Raw genomic sequence first — 19652 nt, forward strand, 5'->3', positions numbered from 1 at the left:
CTGACTGGCGGGCCTCTGCTCCCAGCGCCCATCACAGCTGTTATTGACATAACTAAGACCATGGAATAGGGTTTGAATCCAGGCTCTGCCCTCTATGATTCCTCACCTGTAAAATGGACTAGTGTCTAAGAGAAAATTGGACCTTCAGGTAAGCAAAAATAATTTTTTTTAAATCACATCATTTCTTTGGGTATGTAGATAAAGCCTCTTCTACCAAAGGAGTCCCAGCAAGATCAGTGACTCAGGTGTCCCTCTGTGGTGAATGCCACATGTAGTCTTCCCCAAACGAGGTCCACAGTGGGAAGCAAACCAGCCTGGCCCTGGTTCTCCACTGCTCTCAGGCCGAAAGCAGCTTCTGAGCTGAGCCTCAGCAGGAGTTCCTGGGCCCTGAGAAGCATCCCTCAGGCACAGACTTCATCCTAGCAGTCACAAGAAACTGTCAGTAGTTGATAGTGTTTACCTACAAGAATTGTCATTACATACAACTCAACCTACTATTTGATGATTATCCATCTCCATCCTAGACTTTATGCTCCATGAGGGCAGGGATTTTTGTGTATTTAGTTTACTGCTCTAATGTCCGTGTTTAGAATAATGCTGGGCACACAGTAAGCCCTTAATAAAAATTGACAGTGTAATTTGCTTTGTAATAAAATATTTCTAAACCACAGTGCCCATGGAGGAAATCAGTAAAATAACTGAGATACCAGTCAATAAGAATGAAATGTGTCAGCAAGAAAGAAAATAGAGACCTTGGGTGGTTGGTGTATCCTGTTCTAGGCCTGTGAGCCCCGGGGTTTAAAAGCAGTCTTGTGCCCTGAATTCCAAATGGGCTTAATGATACTAATAAAACAATTAAAATCAATAATTTCTTCAGTGGGCATATCAGACTAAGGCAAGAGAATACAGTAACAGATACGAAGTTTGCTGGAGACTTGGAATGGTTTTTCTGGTACTCAATTTGGAGTACACTCAGGGACTATCAACTTGGTCATAGGTTACGTTCAGAGGCCAAATGGAAGGTAAAGGATGATTTGGACTGGGTTTCACATGACAGCTGAGCGAGAAAATGGTCCGTCTGCTCTCCCTTTGCAGCTATTAAAAAAGCAGTTCCTGAAGTGAGGCCACCCTCTCTGGTAGTCTCTGCGGCCCTGCCATCACCTTGCCCCACTGCACTGTTGTTTTGGGGGTGTGTTTGTGTGTTGTGAAGGGCAATGGAAAAAGGAAGGGACTAGGGCTGTGGGCATTTGTTTTCTTCTGCCTGGCATCTCTACCTGATTCAAGACTGGGTCGCAGCAAGCACAGCTAGGAGGAAGAAGAAATGTGGGGAGAATGACACTGGCCAGCCACCAAAGACAACACAGCCACCATGGAAAGAAGCCATAAGTCACCTGGAAGGGTGGTCACCTCTGCCATGGCTCAACTTGACAGAATGGTGCCCTAGAAGGTAACAATTTTCATAACCTTAAAAGACATCCTCAGCCCCGTGTTCTAACAGCCTCATTGTACCAAGGGTTTAGAAGACATTAGCATCTGTGGGCAATGGGCGGGTCACATGATTCAACCTTACCTGTAGAGGAAAAAAATGAAAAGCTGATGGTCGGTCACTTGGACAGCCCAACAGGTGCCACCTCCAGCTGGAGACAGAGCCTTGACAACCTCACCAGTGGTCATAGTATTGCATTGGGATAGCTGGTGCTGGCCCTCCCAATCCGCTGGGCACCAGCCATCCCAACGCAGCACCTGCCACACCCCTCTGCCATTTTCATATTTTCCTCACAGAAGTTTTATCTACCTGTGCAGGAATCTTCAGAGTTTCTTTGGGGAATCTAAACATGTGGTTTGCATTTAACACAAATAATCGGACTGGGGATCTGTGAGGGCAGAGGCTACATTTTATCACTCTGTTCCCAATGCAAACGCAGGAAACATACCAGGAAAAGCCAAGTCACAGTCCTGATTTCCTAGCAACATTTTGCACTGACTGTGATCAGACCAGTCACAAATTTATGTCTTAGGTAAAATTTTAAAATACTGCCCTGGAATCAAATAATGGGATATCAAATACTTTTAATGAAATCCCGTAGGTGGGAAGAAAAGCATTTCCATAGTCCTGCCAGTCCCCCAGTCTGGGGAAGGCTGGATATTGCCGAACACAGTATTTCACTGGGTCTGAAGGCGACCACATCAGTCTTTCACAGTGAGGGATGCTAGGAATGGAGGAGCCAAGTCTGAACCACAGCTTTTCAGTTGGTGAAGAAGTGGGACAAGGCTCCATGGTGGTTTCACAGCCTTCCCCTGGCTACCCTCCACATCAGTCATGATTGCTACCCTCCTTCACTACCTGCTGGCCAATGGATGGGACTCAAGGTTTCTTGTCTTTTTGGGTCACCAACCATCTGTACAGAAAAAGGCCATTTTTCCTGCCTGAAAAGTGAGCACTACAGGCTGGCTTTTGTTCCATAGAGTAACTGTCTGAAGAAGCGAGTCTTTAGACACCACACTCGCACTTCCCCGTCACACAGGCTTGCAGACTAAATATTAAAGACTAGACCTCAGCTTGCAAAGGAAATTCTAAGAACAGAAACAAAAGAAGGTCACCTGTTACCACTACCAGCCATCTGTGGAGAAGCCACCACTGAGAGAGCCAACACTCAGCACCTTTACTAAGTCGAAATCAAACAGATATTCCACAGCTATGAAATATCTGAACGTCTCCGGAGACAGTTCACAGCAGACAATTGACAGCAGATGTAAAGTACCTCTGATCAACGTGGGCCCCACTTAGGAAGTTCCTGAGCGTGTCCACGGACTGCATGCCATTTGCTTGCCTTCACAGAGCATTTATGGGTGGCCATGGCTGGGTTATAGGAGTGGAATGCTGTAGGGTTTCAGAGGCTGGTGATAGTCAACAATCTGGTCACACTACACACATCACCCTTCCTCGGACAGGGGCCTGTTATTCACAGTGACCCCTTGGATGCTCACGCATCTGGGCATACTCTCCCTCATTCCAATGCAAATGTTGCCTCCACGGGAAATGTTTGTCACCACTTCCTGCCACATGGTTGTTCTCGTTGTGTTCCCACCTCCTACGGATGTCCCTCTTGAGCTCTTTCTCACTTTTAAAAATTTATTCAATAGCTGTTTACTGAGGGCATTACTCTCAACCCTGATGATACAACAGTATCGTAGTGGGACTCAGACTCTTGAAGCAGAAAAGCTTTGGTATCTCCCATGCCCAGCGCACTTTGTGACACTTTTTAGGAACTTGGTTATAGGTTAGAGGTTAATTAGAATTGATACTAATTCTAATGAGACATCACAACTTTGCCTTAACATTCAATGATAAACCTGCTAGGTGTATCACACAGCTAGGTCAAGAGTTCATATTCTGTCTTTCAAATAGCCAGCCACTGGCCCATTTAGGAACACAGCAGAAGACCATCTAACTATTAAACATCAATTTCTCTTATAACATTTTCCTGAAAAAAATAAAAAACAAATCCCTCTAGTGTTTAGTGTTGGTCTGCCCTGTGACTCAGAGAGCTGGGGAATCTAGCTAAGTCTGAGCCGCAGCCTTCGCTGACCCAGCACAGCTCACTACAGCATGATGCCCAAGGGCTGGCCGGCCACTAAGTTGCTTCCTGTATTCCATCTGACACAGCTTAGACAGCATTCCAGGCTCTTCAGGGGCACAGCTTCATAAAGTACTGATGGTACTAGAAGAAAGGCAAACTGACAGGATAGTTATTCTCATATGAATTTAAGATAATCAGCCAGTGCTCTGCCTCCCGATGGGAAGCCTCACTGGCTTTTCCTTCTTGGTGTTCTTTCCTGTTCCCTCTTTACCTTTCCAGTCTAAACACGGGGGTGCCCAGGGTTCACTCCTTCCTCCTCCTCCCTATCTGCATTCCCCTCCTGATCGCAGTTGGCCCCATGGCTTTAAGTACTACCCCAAGCTGAGTTTTCATTTCCAGTTTTGAACTCCAGATGTGCATATCCAGCTGCCTGCTTGGCCTCCACTGGGATGTCTAGCAAGGCACTTGAAAATTATGTGCAAACCAGGACTCTTGATTTTCATTCCACACTCAAAACGTGTTCTTCACCTTGTCCACCTCATCTCAGCAAATAAGAGTTCAATTCTTAGACATGTGCAGGTGGGAAACCTTGCTATCACCTTTGACTCCTTTCTCAGAAATCCCACGTTACTCTATCGGCAAGCCTGTGGGCCTTCATTCTAGCTGTTCCCTTTGCCTGGAATGCTTTCTCCTATACCCATATGGCTAACTCCTCTGTCTCCTTCAAGGCTGTGGTTAAATCTCCTCAATAAATCCTATCCTAACTCTCTTCAACATTCCCTCTCACTATTCCAGCACACCCCAGCCTCTTACCCGGGCTACACCTTCTCCTGGCTCCTCTACCCTATTGCACACCACCTTTTAACATACTATATAGTTTACTTACTTTGTTTATTGTCTGCCCCCACTAGCTTGAATGTAAACTGCATGAGGACAGGGAACTTTGTGCAGTTTGTTCTTTGTGTCCCAACTGCCTAGAACAAGGTCTGACATGTAACAAGTGCTTAGTAAATATTCACTGATTGAATGGATGAATGAAAAGATAAGGTGATGTGATTATATTACATTTTTAAACAAAGCCATTGTAGAAAGTTCTTGACAAATTTTTGAAATGGCTGGAGGAAAAGCTTCATTTTGCACTTCTGGCCAACAGAACGCCAGCCACACAGTTACTACTGAAACACATGTGCAGACCAAACCACAGGACTGGTCTTTTGCATAACTGCCTGCACTGAAAACCTTCCTGGCTACAGAAAATAGCTGGTTGTTAGGAAATCACATAGAAAAAAGTAGTCACTTGATTAAATGTAATACACTTTCAGGTATCTAGAGACCAGCCTGAGTCTAGGCTCAGATCTCTGAAATTGTTTCCAGCCTGGCCTGGCTGCAGCATGGACAGCTGCCAAGACAGGCCGTGGCTGACCTGTGAGAGCTGGCCAGGCACTGGCCGGGAGAGGAGCAGCACGCGGGAGAAGGACGGGAAAGGACAGGTGAGAGAAGACAAAAGATATGCGGGGGAATGAGGTGATCCACGGCCACTTGTGAAAGAGGCAGGGTGGTACTTAGCAGCAGTGTGAGCCTGGAGAACGGAAACCACCACTGTGAAGGTACCAGCACTGTGGGCAGAGGATGCAGAACTGTTCTGCAGCCCAGGAAAACGCCCACTCCTCTTGGCTGCATCGCAGATCAACCTCTGAGGGTGGGGGATGAGTTTTCCTGTTCCCAGTAGATGTTTAGAAGTCAGGCCATCTGTCTCGATCAAGTGTACAACAACTGGGACTGAGTGATAAGCAACATCGCTGTGTGTGGTTAACGCTCATCTGTGTGCTTCCCTCTCTTTTCTGTCTACGTGTTTAATCTTTCCCCAAGTCATCTTCCATGCTGATAGTGGGAAGTCATTCTGGCAGCCCCTAACAGCTATTTGTAGGTCAGCAACTGTTGTTAAGTGGAGACATTTTCTCTTTTACAATATCCCAAGGCAAACTGTCAGTCTGAAGGCTGTGCTTTGAGGAGGGCTCATGTATCAGACCACATCCAGTTCCCTTGCCACTGAATTTGCCATTAAGATATACTCTTCCAAAGACCACAGTGTGAGCCTGCAGATTTCCCATGTGCAGGGACTCTGGAGACACTGCAGTACTGATCCTCGCTCACCAAGACAAGACACCCTACTTCAGAAGAAAGAGACATACATGATACAATTCAGAATGAATTTCATGGGTAAAAATAATAAAAAGTGGATAACTATCTGGAAAACTATCCAGTAAAAAAAAAAAAGAAGTCTCACTGTGACACAGATGCACTTGTCCCATTATAAAAAGCACTGGTCCCAAGACAGGCTGGAGGCCTGAACTGCGATTCCACTGGAAACGCGCTGACCGTGGTAAGGAGTGTTCCTATTCCTCAGTTTCTATGACTCCAGCCCTATCCCCAGCTACACTCAGTGCCTCTTACGCAGTCCCCTACACATATGGCAGTGTCGACCAGCTTTACGTGCCATTTCTGATGCCCATTTCCTTTCTAAGCGTCACTTCTTTGGAAGAACCTTCTGGAAAGGTCTTCTATAGTAAAAATGATAGATTCCAAGTAAAGATAAAATGGAGGTGAAACTATAAACACCTTCCCCCAAATTTATAATATACATTCACAATGGATACTTAAACTCGTGTTGGAAGTTCGTAAAGGTGATTAGAACCCTTTAATAATCATGAAGATAATTTACACTAACAATGGCAGCATTTCATCCTTGTTGAGCACTCTGTGCTAGACATTGGTTAAGCACTTTAACTATAACTCATGCAGTCCTGATAGCAATCCTATGAGGTTGATATTATTAATGTCATTTGACAGATGAGGAAACTGAGGCACAGAAGGGCTAAGTAGGGTTACACAGTTAACGGCAGGACAGGGAACTCAAAATTAGAGAATGTGGCTCCAGAGTCCACTTCCTGAGCCTTATCCTAGACTGCTGTTTTACTGCAGACCAGAGACTAACTTCCAAGACAAAAACATTTGTCCAACTGAAGAGGGGAGACTGATATGCACTCAAAAGCTGACTTAGTTATATCTACGAGGATGAGAGAGCAGGTGATAAGGAACCATTATCAAGTGAGAAACCACAGGAGTGCCGTGAGGAGTTATGGAGGGGGAAAGACTGCACCAAAACAAAGGTTGCCTAATGTCAAGCAGGTTGACTTGCTAATCCTATTGCAAAACAACAGCAAGATAAAGAAATTCCATCCCCACTATCTCTTCCATTTGATCTGAGTGTCACCAACCTTACCGAAGCATTAGATGCCACTTTGGAATGGCTGCCCTTGGTCCAACCAACTTCTAGAAAGAAGCCTAGTGAACAGGTCAGAACAATTTAAGGTTCACTATGATGTGAACCTTGTACAGAATGTGGAACACCTGTGTGAGCAGAAAACTGCAAACAGCAACAAACCCACTGGACCAGAAGAGGAAAAAAAAGACTAAGCAGTAAAATCAACTGATAACTTTAGTTTTTGCTCAGATCTTGTATGCTTGGGAACCATCTGAAATTACAGATCCACTCAGAAAAATAATGCCATCCACAAAATGATCCATAAAAAAACACATCCAAGAAAGCCATCTGTAGCCAATTAGACAAAATCGAGCAATGAGCATCTCAGTCCCAAATCCCTCCTCCAGTAGCTCAGGCCACTGTTCAGCCATCTCGCCTCCTCCAAGCAGCCTTTCTCAGTTCACAGAGCTGATGATCTTTGTCTTGCCTGACTGCCTCCTCACCCCTGAATCCTTGCACCACTATCTGTGATCCAGGGGGTGTTAGTTACACACATAGCATTGAGGGATCTGCTTATTCCTATGTCTGCGTGCAGGGGAAGCTGCTCGTAATCTCAGGCATCTGGCTCTCGTGAAAGCTTGCTTAGAACAACTGTAAACACCAGAGGGTTGGGGGGAAGCAAGATCTCTTCCTTCCACCCAGGAAGAGTTCTGGTTCTGTACCCTACAAGCCCAAATGAAATTAGCAAAGGTATTCAAGCCTGCTTGTCTTCCTCAGATACCAGATGGGCTGCTATCTTCAGTACCAAAACTTCAATTAGCCACTCAGAGTCTGGGGCACTTAAACAGTATTTCTAAATAAAAGTAATATAACAAAGTAGGAGTTATAACATGAATCACGAATTTCTGCCCAATCGTGACCACTTTTGGTTAATCTATACCTTTGCCCATTCAGGTTTTTCAATGAAAACTTGTTCAAAGCCCAAGTAGAATTTGATTTCAGTGATGACCAGTTCTGAAGTGATTCTTCAAATGATGGCTCATCAGTTATTTATGCCATAACTGTCTAGGAGGGCTCTGGGTCTATGTCACAATTGAGACTTAATGGCAGTCGTTAAATCCAAACGCCTGTAAATTTACAGCTGGGGCTAGAAGAGACTAATGAGTGGTTCCACAGATACGTGCCTCTGTCAGCGAACATCCATTTACTGAGCATCTACTATGCACGAAGTGGGTTCCACTCTGAACACCAGAGGTAGAACTGAAAAGACACGTTGCACCCTTGTGGGGCTTCCTTATATTCTGAAACAGTGGCTTTTACACTTCCTGGATTTGACAGTCCAGAAAAACTGTTGGGAGGTCAACATTTTTTATTTTGCTAATAAGGACACTGAAGATAGCCTTTATTGTCTCCTCTCATCATTTCATAAAAGAATATTTTAATATAAGAAGGGTGAAGGATGTAATCGGAAAATAAAGGGCAGTTCTTTGAAGCGAATACATTCGGCTTGATGAAATGTTACTACACTTACCAAACTTCCTTGATTTTGCTGTGAAATGGTAGAAGCCTTAGCACAGAGTGGACCAGCACTGGTTCAAAGGAAGCAACTTCTGGCTGAGGGCCCTTCTGCGGGGTAAGAGATGGGGGAGTGCAGAGGGTACCTGTGTTAAGATGTGGACACCTTTCTAAGAAGCCTATTTATTTACTGTGCAAGTATCAAGATACAGGATAAGGAGGCTCTGAGTCTCTTTGGAGTCTAGGTCCAAACTTGTTTTTGTTGCATCTCATTTTGTGTTTTAAGTTTTAAGAGACGAGGTCTCACTATGTTGTCCAGGCTAATATGCAGTGGCTATTCACAGGCGTGATCATATTGCACTACAGTCCCAAACTCAAGTGATCCTCCTGCCCGAGTAGCTAGGACCACAGGCATGAGCCTACGTGGCTTACTCCATCTCATTTTAAAGTTTCAAGAGTTTGTGGACAAGCTAAACCAGCTTAATGTCGACATTTAGTAACTCATTTAGTTCCAGAGGCCAGATCAGGAACAGGAAATCAAAGGGTTTCCTGGCAATAAAAGGGTTTTTGTGAATGACTACAGCATCTTTGAGAGCAGATATCTACATGTTATTTTAGTACATGATCAATAATATTAGAAGCTTTAACCAGTAAGATTTTCAGAGACAAGCAAGAGAAAAAGGGAAGGAACTGGTTATTTTCAAGTTGTCAATTAAAAACAAAGAAGCTTGCATTAATGCTTTTGCTGTTTCCCCAGAGAAATCTAGTAGGATATCCATTTTCTACTAAAAATACTCCCATGATATTATAGTTGGCAAGAAAAACACTCTCCGGGTGGAGAGAAGATGACAGACAGATGAACATAAATAGAATTCTTGAGAAGACAATCACAGCACAGTTGTCATAAAAAGATCTTACAACCAAGGTCCCCAAAGGAAGTTTCTGTTATAATTACTTGAAATTAATGGCCATCAATTAAAAATTGTCTGATGCCCTTAGGATACATGGAGAAACAATCTAGAAGAAAGATGCAGTTTCTCCATTGTTGAAGCCTCCCTCTTTCTCAGCAATGATTCCTGTTTAAAAGCAAATTACTTCCGCTAGCAGTTTTTAAAGCCTTAACTCTAGAACTGTTGAAATACATCTCAACAAACTCATCTAGCCAGATGATTCCTTCCCGTCAGTTAGTGATGAAGCCTTACTTCACATTCCGGGTGAGAAGCTGTTTGTTAACTGGCTTATATGCAACTGGAAGAACTTTATGAAATACATTCTCCACAAGTTATTCACCAGACAGGCAGGATTATGAAAGACAGAGCTCCTGCTTGACTATAACCAAAATACACTGATAATTCGAAACAAGTTACTAAAATAAAAAAGCTGCAAAATGTAATGTGTAACAGAGTAAAAGGCACTTTGAAAAAACATAGTCACTAAGGTATGGAATTTCTAGGACAAGTAAATTTCTTGCCCGTTGAGGTCTTTGGGTGCAGATAATGTTAAATAATTCCTACTACAACAAACCAGGCGCTGTCTTTTCAACACCAGATCCCTGAACTTGGCCTCTGTCACTCTGAACACACAGCCACTCTGCATTTTGAGTTGAAATTACTTAAGAGTTGTGTACATGTATTTGTACTGATTCTTAAAGCATTTTAATATTGGCTTCACTTTCTCTGTATGTGTAGTTTTAATCTGTACTGCTGGCTGTCTTTAAAAGAAAAAAGTTGCTGGCCATTTAATAAAGCTACTGGGAAGACCATCTACAATAAATGAGCTCATAAATGTGGCTGACTGTGCTGTAGGACAGTTCTTCATAGCAGATGCAAATTACTTTTGAAGTGGCTTTATAGCTTAAAAGAATACCACCTTTGCATTAAGCCCCTAAAACAGAGTGCCGGAACTGCTCATGTAAATATTCAGAGCCATGCTTAAATGATTATCTGTTAATGTCATTTGAACCTAGATCATCCATGGCTCTGTGATAATTTATGTCTACAATTAAGTAGTTGCCATGGCAAACCACTTTCACATTTTATTTGCATATCAACTGCTGTATCCAAATTTTAAGAGAGTTTGCAATTTACTTCCAGACTTTCCAACTCATTCTTTAAAAACAGGTCCCCATCTTGGGCAGGTGCAGTGACTCATGCCTGTAATCCCAGCACTTTGGGAGGCTGAGGCAGGTGGATCACCTGAGGTCAGGAGTTCGAGACCAGCCTGGCCAACATGGTGAAATCCCATCTCTACTAAAAATACCAAAACTTAGCCAGGTATTGTGGCAGGTGCCTATAAGCCCAGCTACTGAGGAGGCTGAGACAGGAGAATCGCTTGAACCCGGGAGGCAGAGGTTGCAGTGAGCCAAAATCAAGCCATTGCACTCCAGCCTGGGCAATAAGAGTGAAACTCCGTCTCAAAAAAAACCAAAACAACAACAACAACAAAAAAAAAAACAAAAAACAGAAACAAAAAGAAAACCAGTTCCTGTCTCTAGATTTACTAAATTAATACCTGCTTGGCCCACTTGCTTTTCAGCAGTCATTTTTTAATTTAATGATATGGTTGAACTATTCATTCCCTTTATATATTATTTATTTTATATTTCTTTTGCTTCTCTGTGGTACAGTTTATGAAATGATGACTCTCTAATACAGCCTGGGAGCAGAACTCAGGAAGTTGTAGACCTGCGTCTACAGGTCTCTGCACATAGCAGGCACCCAATAAAAGTGCCTAGGACTGAAATTGAATTCTGACCTGCCTTCTCACAACATGTCTGCATTTGTTTTACCTTTTTACCAAGGGACTACTAAAGGCTGGTGAATTAGGAAATGTGTCCTATCAGTGGTAAGGTTAAACTGTTCAGACACGGAACTGTTGGACCTGACTTCTGGTGGAGCATCGTCTGTCTGGAGAGCCAGAAACCAAGAGCCTCCCTTTGGCAGCCAGAGGTCTTCAGGGCCTTATGCTCACCAGGAAGAAAAGGAAGGGCTGTTCCTTCTATTCTCCCCATGCCTCTTTGAGGGTGTTCTGAAGGTGGGCAACCAAGGTCACACCACCCCAGAGAAAGCCCAGTGACTTTTTCTGGAGTAAAATTCTGAGGCAGGGCTCCGTGTGCGCCAGGCATCTCCGTCCCTCTCCCTGTGCTTCCCGATCCCCTGTTCTGATTTCTCTCCTCTCAGTGGCTGACCTTGTCTTTTGGGCCTGGGAGTGAGTAAGTAGGGCATGAGAACAGTCATGGGGTTGGGCTATGGTCCTAACCTTGCTGCTTAAGGTAACTTTTTACCCTGTGTAAAAAGCAGTGAGAATACCAAGTCCTGGAGAGTGATCAGCTGCATTTCATATGCCGGCCCTTCCACCCACCAGATTTATGACGAAAGCAATTCCATAAGCGGCAAAAGCAAAATCCCCACTTGTCTGTCCTGGCTTTTCCTTTTATTGCCTTTTTTCATGTTGTCCTCTTTCACCCTCAATCATCGCTCACTTCCAAGAAGGCTGAGCCTGCACACACCAGGCCCTTCACCGCCAGCACCATTCCCACGACCACACCCTTCACCGCAGCCCTGCAGAGGCAGGGTTCAGCCCCAGGGCAATCTATCTGGTCAGACTGGTGGGGCAGCTTGCTCAGGCTGTCCTGCTGGACTGAGACCCATGCAGACAGAGGGCTGGAGGGAGTAGAGAGTGTGAGAGCCAGCCCAGCATAAAGGGAAGACTGGAAGATAGCAGGCAGCTGGCCGGTGGCTCATGCTCATGGCGGTCCCTGTGGAATAGGCCCAGCCAGCACAAGTGAGCCAAATCCTGAGCTCAGTTTAATGGCTTCAGTCCCAAACCTGAGTCACTGGGGATTCCATGGACTTCTAAGAGAACCCTACACGCATTTCCAAAAACAAACTGCTTGATGTTGTCATGGAAAACCTGGATCTTTGCATTCTATGGTTTCACGATGGATTATATCCAGGTCACGACCTAAGGAAGACAGCCGGCAAAAAGCCAACCCTGCTGGCTGATCACCGGCTTTTGTAACGAATCCCAAAGGGATGCGAACCGATGTGTGCTGCTGGCTCTGCCAAGTCCTTGGACAAGTTCTCACCTCAGAAGACCAATCAGCCTGTGGTTTACTCCGCCAGGAGGCTCTAGGAAGCCACCTGCAATCAACATTCAATGGCTAGAAGCTGCCTCCAGAAGGCGAAGGAATGGAAAATGTGCATGTCAGAGGAAGGGGAGTGGGAGGAAGGAGCTCTTTGTTTTCCTGTCAATTTGACTACTCTCTCCTGCTTTTTAAAAAAATGATCTGAGGACACCCCTGGTTACATCAAAGCCACAGGACTGCTGTGCGCCCTGAGCTCCAACACAGGCAGGCTCTTAAGGACAGGGAAGGACCCTACACACTGTATTTGTGTTTGATTTGAACAGAATAAGGTCAATTCTAAAAGCTACAAGATATCCCTGTTCCTAAGAATGCAACAAATCCGGGAAACATATAATATACTAAAACTTGCCAAGAAAGCAGAAATACTTTGATAATGATTCTATAGCTACCATTTATTATTTACTGTGTGTTAAGCACTATGCTTAAGCCTTTTTATGTAGCATCTAACTTAATCCTCAAAACAGTCCTGAGGTATAAAGTATTATACCCATTTTACAAGTGAGAAAACTATGGCTCAGAAAAGTGAGGCAAATTGGTCTGTGTTTCAAAGGCACATTCAGGTGAGGCTTGACCCCTCATTACTGCGTGAGTGCTGAACATCAAGGACACGTGCACAGTATTTAGAAAGTATCAGCCGGATGTCCACCATTAGGCCAGACCCTGAAGGCAGATCCTGCTATCTGGACTCACGTAACAGGCAATAGTTATATTTCATTACTGTTTAAGTTAGCCCAGAGTTTGGGATTTCCACTGAAGTAGCAGATTCTTTCACACCCGATTTCTAAACTCGGACAAGATTTTGATTAATTGTACTGTGTTTTTTATAGACAGTGAAGGCTACACAAGCCGGTGGCCTATTTATATCTTAAAATTAGGTATAGCAAAAGAATATGCTTACGATCATTTTTCATCCAGTCACATTTTTGCCAAAATGTAAGGTGTAAGAACAAACACAGCCTGAGTATATTTCTAAAGAATCTTTTTTGTTGCTCTGGCAACGGGCTCCTTTCTCACCATTTGTTTCAGTGTTGAAGAGATCCAGGGCTGAGGGAGACGGGGCATAGGGAGAGAAGAAGCCGATGCTCACAGCTGCAGCAAGTCCTTGCTGAGGCTGGGGCTGACCAGAGGCTATCACAGATTGGCCAACGGGAGAAAGCCAGCCAGCCCTTTCGGATGCCAGTGTGGCAACGTCCTCAGCCACGGATGCAAGAACCACAGCGCCCCTTACACTGGCTTGAAGTGCATGATGAGACCTCCGATAGGGGAGAAAGCGCCCACTGAGTATCCCTTGCAGGTGTGACCCCCAAACATAAGAAGTATAGCTCAGTCCCTCTTTTTCATGATTTCTTCTCTGAAGGGTGATGCTAGGCTGGACAGAGAAAAGAAACCAGTTATTTCCTGCATTTCAGCACTTAGATCAGTGGCTCCTAGACAGCAGTCAAACTATGCAGGAATCTCTGCCTCCTGCCAATTTAAAATTCTGAGTAATTTAAGCATTTTTGAGATGCTGCATAAGTAACAGGCGTAAGGAGGAAGTTAACGCTTCTAGACTGGAAAGAGGCAGAAGATCAGCACCAGCCCTCAGGAGTGCTCCTACTTCTTTCTCCTCAACCCTCCTCCCAGAGGCCTTGTGCAGACAGAAAAGTAAGAAAAACTCATTGGAGGCCAGGCACAGTGGCTCACACCTGTAATCCCAGCACTTTGGGGGCGGAGGTGGGTGGATCACTTGAGGTCAGGAGTTTGAGACCAGACTGGCCAACATGAGGAAACCCTGTCAATACTAAAAATACAAAAATTAGCCGGGCATTGTGGCGGGCGCCTGTCATCCCAGGAACTTGGGAGGCTGAGGCAGGAGAATCGCTTGAAACTGGGAAGGGGAGGTTTCAGTGAGCCAAATCATGCCATCGCATTCCCACCTGGGCAACAGCGTGAGAATCCGTCTTAAAAAAAAAGAAAAGAAAAAAGAAAAAAAACTCCCTGGAGCGTTTGAATACCGGAGAGCCATACTAATCTTTGTGCAATAATAACACCGTGCCATTAATGTGAGGCACAAGAGAGTACCAGAATGTGTTGGACTAATCCACATTCAGAGATGGAATTCACTCAACTAACACCTTATTATACACTGCATGTAAATAGTCTTGAAGGATACTATGCTTTGCTTCTCAATGACTGCCAAAGATAGGTTTAGTGTTATGGCCCAAGATGTCCCACCCCTTCCAGTAAATGGCCACTGGTTTACTGGAAGATAGTGGGATCATCAAGTTTCTCAGGATAAGAAGCACCCCTACATGACAAACCAGGAGTCTCATCTACATACCAGCAAATCAATAAAGCCCATAATAAAGGCATGAAATCATCAAGGATGTACAAATACAACAGAGCGAGGGAACAGTAAACAGAAATCCTTCTCTCTGGTCAACGAGGGCTCTTCAACAGGATTAATAAATTGTGTGTGCTGACTTCCCTTGAGCTACATGTTTGACTCTTCAAAAGCCTTCAGTAACATTTATCTGCAAAAGTTTTAAGATATACACATGCATGCATACACACACACACACACACACACACACACACCCCTGAGGCACCTTGTGTCCAAGGAGAATAAAGCAGGGACATTTCTCTGATAAGAAAATGATGGGCCGGGCGTGGTGGCTCAAGCCTGTAATCCCAGCACTTTGGGAGGCCGAGAGGGGCGGATCACGAGGTCAGGAGATCAAGACCATCCTGGCGAACACGGTGAAACCCCGTCTCTACTAAAAAGTACAAAAAAACTAGCCAGGTGAGTTGGCGGGCGCCTGTAGTCCCAGCTACTCGGGAGGCTGAGGCAGGAGAATGGCGTAAAACTGGGGAGGCGGAGCTTGCAGTGAGCTGAGATCTGGCCACTGCACTCCAGCCTGGGCGACAGAGCGAGACTCCGTCTCAAAAAAGAAAAAAAGAAAATGATGACTCAGTCTTGAAACCCACCTTTAACATTTCTGGGTGGTGAGATGCCAAGCTGAAGGGGACAGACATCTTCAGAAGTGAGTCAAAAGGGGACAAGGAGCTTCACAGAATCAAACTCTAAGCCTAAAAATTCTAAAAGAAGGTCATATTTTCCAATCTTCCTATTTTTCAGAAGGAGAACGCTGAGACCCGGGGTGGTACATTTATCTCATGTGAAACTGCTATTGAGGAGCAATGCTGAAATACAGAATCCTGGTCTCCCAAATTCCATGAGTGCCTGGGTCACTTGTGGTATGGCTGATCCTGGCAGATGGAGAGATGAGGGACCTGAGACTTGTCCCTTTGGGCCAGAAAGTTTAAGGGGCCTGGTGTCTGGATGGTGTATTCCCCCATGAAAGCAAATCAGAACTAAGGAGCAGGCCCTCTGTCATTTCTCTTGGCCCATTACTCCCCATCCCCCACCTCCACCCTACACAGGGGCCTCCTAAGATTTGAGGAACAGTAAACTTTATCTTATCGGCTGTTTGGGAAAAAACTGTCATTTGATCTGTTTATTTGGAAGCCAGCCCTGTTGAGCTCAAGAGTTTGCTATGAGGCCGGCTAGAGTGAATTCGTTTGGGGGCTGCTGCTTTACTGCCCTGGACACATGGCTCAGTGTATAACTTTATTTTGAAGAATCCTGTGCACACAGCTCTAGAATTTGCTGAGGGATGAATCACCTGTGCCCTTCATTTAGGGTTGTAGGTGGGTAACTTTGTCCTGTTAGAGTCTAGATTAATGTCTTGGTTAAAAAGTAAGCACGTTTTCTGAATATCAAAGCAAGAGTCTACTCCTCTACTTCTTTGGGGATGTCTTCAAACTCAGCTGTGTGTTTGTGTGTGAATTTCTGTCACCCAGAACAAGAACCTTGAATCAAACCTAGACAGACTATTATCCCATTGGTTCAGGACCCACCTTTCAAACCCACGCAGGGAAGCCGACAAAAGTGCTGGTAGCGGTGGATGCTTTCCCTGCAGCTCACAACCTTCTCCCTGGGACCACTGTAAAGAGCTCATCCTTTTCTTTCCGCCCATTTCTAATAAGCTCGTGAGTGAGAAATTCCCAGAAAATGGAAGAGTTAGCTTGCATTTTCTGATCTGAGTGCACAGAACATTCTGTCAGGCTCTAGGAGACAGACAATTTAAACCAGAACCTCACTAAACACACAGCAGCTGATACTAATTCCTTCCCAGCCCCTGTCTTCCCCGCCCAAGCTGAAATCATCTGGGGGCTGGAGCGGAGAGTGGATGGGGAAGCAGGCTTGCTGCTTCTTAATGAGCGACCCCACTTACATTCCTCTTAGCATCGAGTGCTTGCTGAAGGTGGGACTCACGCTTTCCATAACTCCTCAGGGAGTTGCACTGAAGTGGAGAGCATGCTTTTAATTTAATGGGAAACACAAAAAGTAGGAGTAGTTACTCAAACCAAAACCAACACCTTAGACCCCGAGGAAATAAGCAATGAGGAGGACCATGTAACACCAGAGAAGAACAAGCCCGTTTTCTTGTGGGGTAAGACAGGGGAAAGAGGCCCATGCGAGCAGCACACAAACGTCGCCTAGAACGGAAGGGGCAAAGGAAACCTGATTAGAGAGAAAATGGTCTTCTCCAAAACTGGCAGGAAGCAAATGTCCGGTGCCAGAGTGCGCTGCACCGGCAGCTCTCCATCCCTGCATCCCACCGTGCCCGGGGTCCTGCCTTCTTACCTGCAATTCCTTGCAACAGCCCACAGACGTTGAAGATGCTTTTCTTCATGATGCTCTGTACACACATGGTGAAGACGGACACCAAGGCCACCATGCAGAGAATAAAGATTCCCACAGCCAGGAAAATAGCTGTGGCCTGCCAGAAGCCGCTGGCGATCTCGCCGAAGCTCTCGGCGTAGGGCCCGCACAGCGTGTCCCGCTGGAAGTGCTGCATCCCTGGGTTCCGGATGCAGCGGGCGTAGATGCCCAGGGTGGGGTGGTAGGGCTCGGGGGAGCCCCCGCCTGGGCCCGCCGGCTCCGCGCCGCCGCGGCTCCTCGCTTTCCCGACCAGCCAGTCTGCGCTCATGAAGGCAATGAGCTCGGCAAAAGCCACTACAATACTCAGCAAGGTCCAGAGCATCGAGCGACAGGTGACAATGACATGACACATATTGATGTTCCAGGCGAAGAAAGAGTCAGGAGTCCACGGAGTTAATCAAAAAAAGAAAGTCGGTGGGGAAGGAGGCTCGGGCGGCCCGGGAAGGAAGTCGCAGCTGCAGTCATTCACTCCCGCCGCCGGCCGCGTTCATGCTGGGGACAGCGCTCCCGGACCCAGAGCACCGCCTGCGGCCTCACCTAGGGGAGAGGGAGGGCGGTTAGCAGCGCCGCCAGGCCCCGCCCCGCCTTCCCGCCGCGCAGCGACACAGTCCAAGCCCGGCCCGCGCCCGCAGAACCCTGCCAGCAAGCCCCGGGCCGGCCAGCATGCCAGGCGGTTGTTGCACTCGCTGCGTTTGTTTCAAGTTCTCCCTGACATCACTGCACTCAGAACTCTATGTGGCAGTTAACCTTCTCTCTTGGGAGCGCTATGGAAGGAGGCGGCTAGTGCCAGGTCCTGCTCCCAACCCAGGGAGCACTGTCCCGGTTGCTGCTGCACTCTTAGGACAGGGCTCCCGCTCCCTCATCTTTTACTGGAAAAAGTCAAACAGCACAGGGATCCAGAGTGGAGGAGGCAAGAATGGCAATCAACTCTATTAGTGGATTTTTTTTTTTTTTTTTAAAGCTTGCAAGACTTTTTGGCCTGCTGTTTTGGTACTAGGTGAGTTAAGTTTTGCGAAACTTGCACCAAGCGCTTTTGCTTAACAGTAGAGAGTAGCAACACCCCACTTTTATTTCCTGGAAATTAAATTGCTAGCAGAGACATGTGTGTTTGCTTCATAGGTAAATAAGAAACAATCCCATGAAAAAGAATAAACAAAACATTGCTCCCACACCTACATTTCATCCATTTTTCACAGGGTGATTTTTAGACAAAATAATTTACACTAATTAAAACTCAGAGGGAAACAAACCTTAAGAGTTCATGCCTTACTTGGGGAAATTATTTTTAAAAGACATTAATGACCGTTAACTAAGCATCATTACAACTGAGTGGACTTGTTGACAACAGAACCTTGTCTATGAAGAATGCATCCCTTGAATTGTCCCAATTCATCCCATGTGCCTCTGCCTAAGCTTCGATTCACCCCAGGTCTGGAACTCAACGTGCCCATTGTTTCTCATTTCACAGAGGCCTCATTCTGTCCCCAAGGAGGAATGACTTCATTACCAGAAGACATTGCTCCAATGGCTCAAGCCTTCTTCAGAGGAGTCTAGACCCTGAAATGGGGGCCAGCAGTGCTGGTCTGCAGCCCCGTTTTCTGCCCCATTTCAAGGCCAAGAACAATCCCTCAGCTTACATCTGGGCACATGGCCCTGCTCTGAATGATTAGATCTCATTAACCGAGGTCAAGTCAACTCCATGAGAACTGCAAAGAGCCCCCTGGCATGTTGGGAGTGGGGTGAGGCAGGGAGTTATCAAAGAGGAAGAGAAGCGGGGAAATAAGGAAGCCCAGTGTCAAAGCTTAAAATGCCCGTTTCTACACCCTGCACCAGCTGTCTGCCTGCTGGCCGACTTCCTAGTTAGCATGTGATCTACCCATCCCTTGAAACATGATGTATTTTAAAATCCTCATATCATGGTGGTTGCTATACAAGATGCTATTTTGGGGACACAGCTAGTGCACTACTAGGAACATATGCACTTAATTGTCAGGGTGTGTGTGCGTGTGTCACAACGCTATGCCGAGCACTGGGTAAGGGAAGGGAGTCCATCAGGTATGGGTTCCAAAGCCAGCTCCAGTACTGACCATGTGCATGTCTAACTTCTCAGAGCTTCCTCGTCTGAGCTGGTGAGGGTAGCCTACCTCACCAGATTATTGCAAGGAATGAACAAGAACCTACTGAAGCACCCACACAGTGCCTGGCAGAGTAAGTGCTTAACAAGTATCAACTCCTTGCCCTCAGAAGCTTTTCCTGTAACATAGATGACACCGTTCAGACAACTATGGTTCTAGTGGAGGTGCCCAGTAGATTACAGAAACCTGGCCACTGAACACAGAAAACATTAAGCACAGGCTACTTAGAGATGGACGAGGT

The 19652-nt window shown here is 45.8% G+C and overlaps 1 protein-coding gene across 8 annotated transcripts in view; it reads right to left on the reverse strand.

Moving 5' to 3' along the window:
• The window catches only part of LHFPL2 (LHFPL tetraspan subfamily member 2), a 167709-nt gene that overhangs the window by 13818 nt on the left and 134239 nt on the right, over nucleotides 1-19652 (reverse strand). For 7 of the 8 annotated variants that reach the window (XM_015140202.3, XM_015140201.3, XM_078004166.1 and 4 more), the window contains one exon: nucleotides 17199-17813. In XM_015140202.3, coding sequence (XP_014995688.1) covers nucleotides 17199-17628 — 430 coding nt within the window. In that variant the 5' untranslated portion in view covers nucleotides 17629-17813. Of the gene's footprint in view, nucleotides 1-17198; nucleotides 17814-19652 lie in introns of those variants that run through there. The other variant, NM_001194391.2, reaches the window with a different exon arrangement.

Source organism: Macaca mulatta, chromosome 6, assembly GCF_049350105.2.
Source record: "Macaca mulatta isolate MMU2019108-1 chromosome 6, T2T-MMU8v2.0, whole genome shotgun sequence".
NCBI classification, from domain to species: domain Eukaryota; kingdom Metazoa; phylum Chordata; class Mammalia; order Primates; family Cercopithecidae; genus Macaca; species Macaca mulatta.